At 42.9% G+C, this 6,890-nt stretch overlaps 1 protein-coding gene across 1 annotated transcript; it reads left to right on the top strand.

The window, feature by feature from the left end:
- Positions 1 to 248: 248 nt before the first annotated feature.
- Positions 249 to 1,282, top strand: LOC147445577 (uncharacterized). The gene has a single exon (XM_086526071.1). It carries the CDS (start codon positions 283 to 285, stop codon positions 994 to 996), a length of 714 nt encoding a protein of 237 aa, XP_086382197.1. The 5' UTR covers positions 249 to 282; the 3' UTR covers positions 997 to 1,282.
- The last annotated feature ends 5,608 nt before the right edge of the window (positions 1,283 to 6,890 follow it).

Here is a 6,890-nt window from a genome sequence, read left to right as displayed (position 1 = left end):
CAGATGTGAGATGTGAAATGAAAGGTAAGTTTCCATCATGCACTGAAAACAATGAAAGTCTCCCTAAACCAACACAACATTAAGGGTTTGTTTCATAAAACCAAAAACTATGAGAAATCCAAAGGGAGTAAGACCAGAGCGTGTGGGGCATGCCACACTTATTAAAAAGAGCGTGTGGGGCATGCCACACTTATTAAAAAGAGAAGAATGGTGAAGAGTCTTTTGTGTGGTCCTAGGTCAAGAAGCAGGAGCCTTTTTGACCTTTGACCAAACGTTAGAGAGATGCAACACGTCTCTTTAGAGGGAGCCAAATACAATGATTTACTGAAACGAAGGAGGCAGATCAGTGAATGGCTTGCTAGAAGCAAAGGGAGGGAACTTAGAAGGAGAGGGTTGGGGGCAGGGCGAACATACCAGGCAAAGTCAAGGATCATGGGGAAGAAAGAGGTACTGATGGGCTTGCATGAGAGCGCCGCCCACAATGGGCAGGTGCAGGCATGGCAGACTGACCTCAAGGCCTTTGACACGCTCAAGGCAGACCACGAAGACGAGCTTCGCAGAGTTCGCTCCGAGGCCTACCAAGTTGCCACTATGTACGCAATGTTTCAAGGCGTCATCTTCACCGCCATCTCCCAGCAAACCCTGCTCACCTGCTCCCTCTCCTGGAGCCCCGCCTCCATCTCCATTGCGGCCTTCGTTGCCACCTTCCTCGTCATCGCCGACAAACTCAAGAGCATGGGCGAGGTGAACCAGGACATCGCAGCAATCGGCTCGAGCATGTCCGCCCTCCTTGACTGCCTCGACAGGGTCGACGAGGAGGGCTCTGAGCTCGACCTTGACACTGTGCTTCCCCAGGTGAAGTACCAAAGGTTCAAGTGCCTCTTCATCCTCTCCCGCGACGGCCTGTGTGCTTTGCTTTTCCTCGCCGTCTTTTCCTTCTTTGTCTCTTACTTTTCTATCAGCAGCCTCTGCAAGGATTGCTCTCGCTGCGACTAGAAAACGTACGCGTCCCATCTTTAGCAGGCAAAAGCCCTCGCTAATATAATTTGTAGAATGCGAGCAAATTGTTGATAGGAACAATGGACTCATGGACAGACTCAGTAACCTTGCCTTGAGGATTGTATTTAGCATCACAACGTGTGCTTGTCAAGAGTTGTAGTCTCTACGATTACAATTATGATATGTGGAGACAAAAATAGGAAAACATATGGGATGTTTACTATAATGACATTGATTACCATGACTCTCCAAGGGTCATTGCTAATGCTTCTAATTGCAACCACCACTTTTCATAGAACTAGCAAATGATCTTTTTCCAATGTTCTCGATCCAACTTCTCCTTTCACTTAATTTTATTAATGTCGCATGTACCTAATTTTCCTCGTGAGGAAGACACATGGATCATTGACATTCCAGATTCACCCAATTTGCCTCACAACGCTTTAAAGCAACTATAAAATAAGAGTGGTGGTCAAGTCGGTGGTGGCTCCTATTCTACAATGTGTCCCCCACAACACTTTAAAGCAACTATAAAGTAAGAGTGGAGGTCAAGTCGGTGGTGGCTCCTATTCTACAGGAGTTGGGCCATCTTGCAAAACTGACAATGTGGCACTTCATGTGTTGGAGCCTCTGATACATTAGTCTGACGACTCTATTGTGCTCCCACGACTCTAGTGTGCTCCTAGCCTGGTAAATGAGGAGGCCCTTTGATGCCTTTACAATCTGAAGATGGCTTGGGCATGTTGGACTATGTTGATGTTCATGTAGGTTCGATGGATGTTAGCATGAGGGTGGTGGGCTTGTGTAGCAATGGTGCATAGCAACATCTTGGTAGTGATTCTAAAAAAATATAGGGTTTATGCATGGTTTCCCTTCAATGTGTTGGGATGAAAGGCATATGTGCCTGTGCCTCATGATCATAGATCGAGTGTCTGGCCGCCCATTGAATTCATTGACTGCACTGATTTTTATATACATAGAAGAATAAAGAGTGAATGATTCTTGCCACTCTCTCTCTCTCTCTCTCTCTCACATTCATTTTCCTCTCTACACATGCACCACATGTGTGCACCCTTCAATTAGTATCAGAGTACGACGATGGCAAGGAGCATGGCGACGTCGAGAGTTTCGAGGCAATAGCTTGCTCGCTCTTGGCATTGGAGAGATTTAGAAATCTTGGAAGCTTTATGAGAGTGCACTGGGAGCTTGTGAGCTCATTTGAGAATAATGTATGCTCTTGTGGAAGCTCAGACGAGAGTGTAAAAGATAGTGTGTAGATGAAGGTAATACCTATGCTCAACGATGGAGGCAGATCATAAATGGTTCAAGATTGACATCAATACCACTATTTCTTGTGCTCTTACATACAAACATGGAAATATTTACACGCCCTCGCAGTGGTCTCATAACTTGCGATTTTTTCAATGTGCATTATACATCACAACTATTGTGCTACTGTATGACAATTGTGGATTACTTCAAAGAGTACTTCTAGCATGGTTTTGTGTCGTTTTCTTTTCTCTGTATGGATATGGGAATACCAAGTGAGCTAATCACAGCTTGCAGGTGACAAATTCACAGGTTTATAGAAATTTTGGATGGATTTAATTATCCATAGGATTGCTTGATTAAGAATGAGCTAGACTGCCGGATGATTTGAGTAATTTATGTGTACCATATATGGATTTTCTGTTTAGACACTCAGTGTTTGTTTATGGTTTATGCAATTTGATGAGGATTTTCAAGATTTTGCTCAAATTATAGGGAGAACTTTGTTGAATTTTCTCCCAAGTTCTTGTCATAGTATCTATGTATCTGTAGCTTACTCTCTGATGCTTTAGTGGTTGAGATTTATTTCCACTTTGACGGTAAAAAAGTTTGGACTCTCACTTTGAGAAGTTTTGTCAGTTTTGCATACAGATAATTGGTGTTCATTTACCCACTCTCCTAGGAGTGAGATTTGTGTATGCTCATAGTGGCTAAAACTTATAGGTAGTCATAGGATCTTCAGCTTACAGGTACAAGATAATTGCAATTATCAGATTGTGTATACAACTTTGTGGGATGCATATTGAGCATCATGTTTGTCTTTACTTACGCATATGGCTATGTGGTTTATGTTCTTTTGAGAGTTATTTATCCAAGGATTGTCCATGTGCAGATTTTACTTAGTATAGTAGAGATTACTCCATTATAGTATGTGCAGTCTTGGATAGTACTACTATACATTGGCGTGGTATAATATATTATGCAAATATACAAGCATTAGTTTGATGTAGTGGTCAAGTGATCTCCCACTTTGTTGCCATTTTGGCATCATTTATGGTTGAAATTTTGTTTTGGTTTCTTCACATTCATTTAGAAAAGATATGTGACATTTCAAAGTCTCCAGACATGACTCTTGGGAGATATCATATACACTTTCTCATGTGTGCTATGTTTCTCAACTAAGACAGAGTTTGATCTCAGTGAGACGGCTAGCAGATTGTGGATATCTTATATTGATTATAGAGTAGTCTTTCTAGATGCATTGTTGATTGCTAGTGGAAATTGGAGTGGCTTGTTATATCCTATGCATGTATCTGAGGTGCAAAACAACACAATCTCAATTTTTCTGCTAGCATGTGATGAGCAAGAGATGAAACGTGTCTCCTTTGTAAGTGAGCTTCACCCTGCTCATGAAACAGAGCATGTAGTTGTGCAAGATACGTCAGTAAACTTTGTAGAGGGAGAGCTAGAGCGCGACACAAGTATTATTAGAGCATGTGCTACGGACAAAAGTAGAGCAGGTTTACGCCCTAGAGACATAGATAGAGATGACGAACATGTAGTTTGTGCGCTCCTTGCCGCACTGTCGAAGCAAGGGACTTGCCGATACACCGTGTACGAGCCGCAGACGGCTCCAAGCACACAACTAGTTTAACTAGTAAGCTCAAAGAGGGCAATGGTGTGTCACTCACCGCCTTATGCTCCTGCCGTAGAGGATTCCTCGCCGCGAAGAAGAGGGAGACGCCGCTACGCCGTGCTCAACCGCCTCGCTGCCGTCGTGCCGCCGCAACGCTCGATCGCACACACACTCTCACTCTCTCTCTCTCTCTCTCTCTCTCTCTCTCTCTCTCACACACACACACACACACACACACACACACACACACAAACACACACGCACACACACAAGGAGATGGTGAAGGAGAAGGTGGAGATGGAGCAAGAGCAGCTTCTATTGCACAATGAGAGAATGACTCAATTTTAGGTTTAATTGGCTTTTATGTGAGCTCACCCCATTCACACTTGGGCGCCCATGCTTAGCCAACTAACCCTAGCATGTTCGTGTTAGAGTGCGCCTCTCATCGGCGATCACTCTACCTTTCCCTATTGGACCGACAAGCCCGATGTCTGACTCTACTTAAATAAATAATACGGTAACAGTGTCCGTCGTAGGCGATAGGGTGTCCGTGAGCCACGAGGGTTAACATTGCCCCCCTTCCCGATGTAGATTCCGTCCTCGGAAGCTATTGATTTGAAGCTTGGTATGTCCATGTTGTAGAGCATCTAGATTTGAATCTGCAAGGCAAAGTCACTGTTTTAGCAAGCGGAATTATATTGCCATAAATCATGAGGGGAATGTAAAGTACATGTGGAAATGAGTAAATGCAAGATTTATGAAATGTTAGACTACCATTAAGGACAAATAAATTGCACTTTGAGTAAATTAATTAATCAAGAGTTTTGAGCTTATGGGTGAGTCTATCAATTAGTTAGCTATGACTAAGGTTAAAACAACTACTCTAGTACTAGTGAGGCGGTCCGGGGCGGGCAACAAGAGAGGCGACCTCTAAACACCCCTCAAGGCTCTCGTGCTGCTCAATTGGGGCTGGGGCAACCACAAGCACAACACAACAACAAACCCACAGCCAAACCCAAACAAGATAGGGGCACCACCTAGTTATGGTATGCGAACTAGGACGCAAGAGAGATTTTGGCACAACCAAGAAGATGCACCACACAACGCACACAAACAACCTCACACCAAGACACACACAAACTGGACCAGAGAGAGCTAGAGCAAAGGGAAGAGAGAGAGAAAAGGATCTTGCGTAATACCGTATTTGTGACTTGCAAATGGAGATGGTTCGTTACGATGCTATCGTAGAACTTGTATAAACTCACTCAATGCTTAGTGATTGCTAAACATTGCCAAAACACACACACACACTGTCTTAGGGTGTGGGAGACCTCTCACCACAATACCCTCTTACAATGGACACAAAACTGGCAATGAAAAACACACTAAAACACTTTCTAAAATCAAGATCAACCGATAAAAACTCAAATACACAAGTCACCTTGAATTCTCCAAACCGTATTGCACAAATGGAAGAACGAAGATTTGAACGTCGAATCACGCCTTTGATGCACCAAACCTCAATTTATTGATGATGAAGGAGCATATACAATAGTGGTTTTGAGGTTTGTGGAACTCACGCTCTCTCACTTGCAATGTGTAGCTTGAAGGCTTCTCTCACACCAAGAGTGAAGCTCACAAGTGGTTGCTACACCTAAGTCTCTCCTCACGCATAGAGTGTTGGGGTGCTATGTGAGATGTTGGAGGTTGTTTTACAAGAAGGAGAGGGGTCTATTTATAGGTTGGAGACCCCTCATAAAGATTATTGGAAATCCTAATTTACAAGCTAACAAATCAGGATTATGATTTTTTTGAATATCAAAACATTGCGGGCCTTCTTTGTCTGCTTGAGTCATGCGTGTGGGCTCAAAAGAGAGCATTATTGATGGTAGATAAGGTGAAAGTAAGTAAGGAGAGAGAAAGAGAGAGAGAGAGAAAGAGTGTTACTATACACATGTCTTGAGGTGAGGTGTCTTTTATGGTTAGGTCAATGCTATTTTGTGTTAGTATGTTAGTCGTTAGTAATCACTAGAAAGTTAATGTTACATTTACAATGGGTAGAGTGAGTTGATTTGATGAAGGAAGAGGGGTGAATTAAAAGAGAATCATTGAGATGGTGAAGCTTTGAAGAAGCTTGAACTCACCCTTGTGTAGATTGTGGAAAAAATGACCGCTGGTCTTCTTCTTCTTCTTCGCTTCTTTACGCCGCCGCCACGGTTAACCACCACGATGAAAAGAGGATTTGTTGATGAAAAATCCTCAATTTGCAGAAGTTATCATGGTTAAGATGCTGAATTTTAGATATTTTTAGGAGAGGTAAATGAAATTGTAACATAGAAGCAATAGAGAGAGACATGGAGAGGGTGTATGTATGTAGAGGTTCATAAAAGAACTATAGGGATGAGAGAGAAGGGTAATGGTGAAGAGGGTGGGAGAAGCCATGGAAATTGCAGGTTTGAGTGAGGGAAGGAGAGGGAGGGATGTGTAAGAGTGAGTAGGTGTGTGGAAGGGTGAGAGAAGACTAAGGGCTACTTGTGAGAAAAGTGGGCAGACTGGGGTCCACTCAAAAAATCATAGCTCACCGCTGGTAGCTCCAAAAATCATGAAAAACTTTGAGGTGATTATTCAGAGCGTGGGCTACATTTTCTCTTTTGATCACTGATCCAAATTCGGAGTGGAGATAGGTGCCAAAATTCTCACCAAAAAGCCTGTTTTTATGCCTGCAAAAGTCTTTTAGTGGCCCCCTCCTTTGTTGAATTTGTACAATGCATCCAAGAGTGAGCCCCTCCTTTGTCATATTATAATACAAAGCATCCAAGTTGCCCTTGACCCATGCATGGAGGAGGATTATTGGTGAATAAAGAAATATATACATGGTGGGACTAGTGTATGGACTATTCATAGACTTTAGCTCAATGAGCACATGGTGTTAGAATAATGAGTAAAATAATAATAAAAATATGGAGGAGTTATGGATATGGAAAGA

Source organism: Adiantum capillus-veneris, chromosome 12 (genome assembly GCF_014529385.1).
Source record: "Adiantum capillus-veneris isolate H3 chromosome 12, ASM1452938v2, whole genome shotgun sequence".
Classification (NCBI taxonomy): domain Eukaryota; kingdom Viridiplantae; phylum Streptophyta; class Polypodiopsida; order Polypodiales; family Pteridaceae; genus Adiantum; species Adiantum capillus-veneris.
The sequence above is the reverse complement of the archived record's forward strand: the minus strand, read 5'-3'. Positions and strand labels throughout refer to the sequence as shown.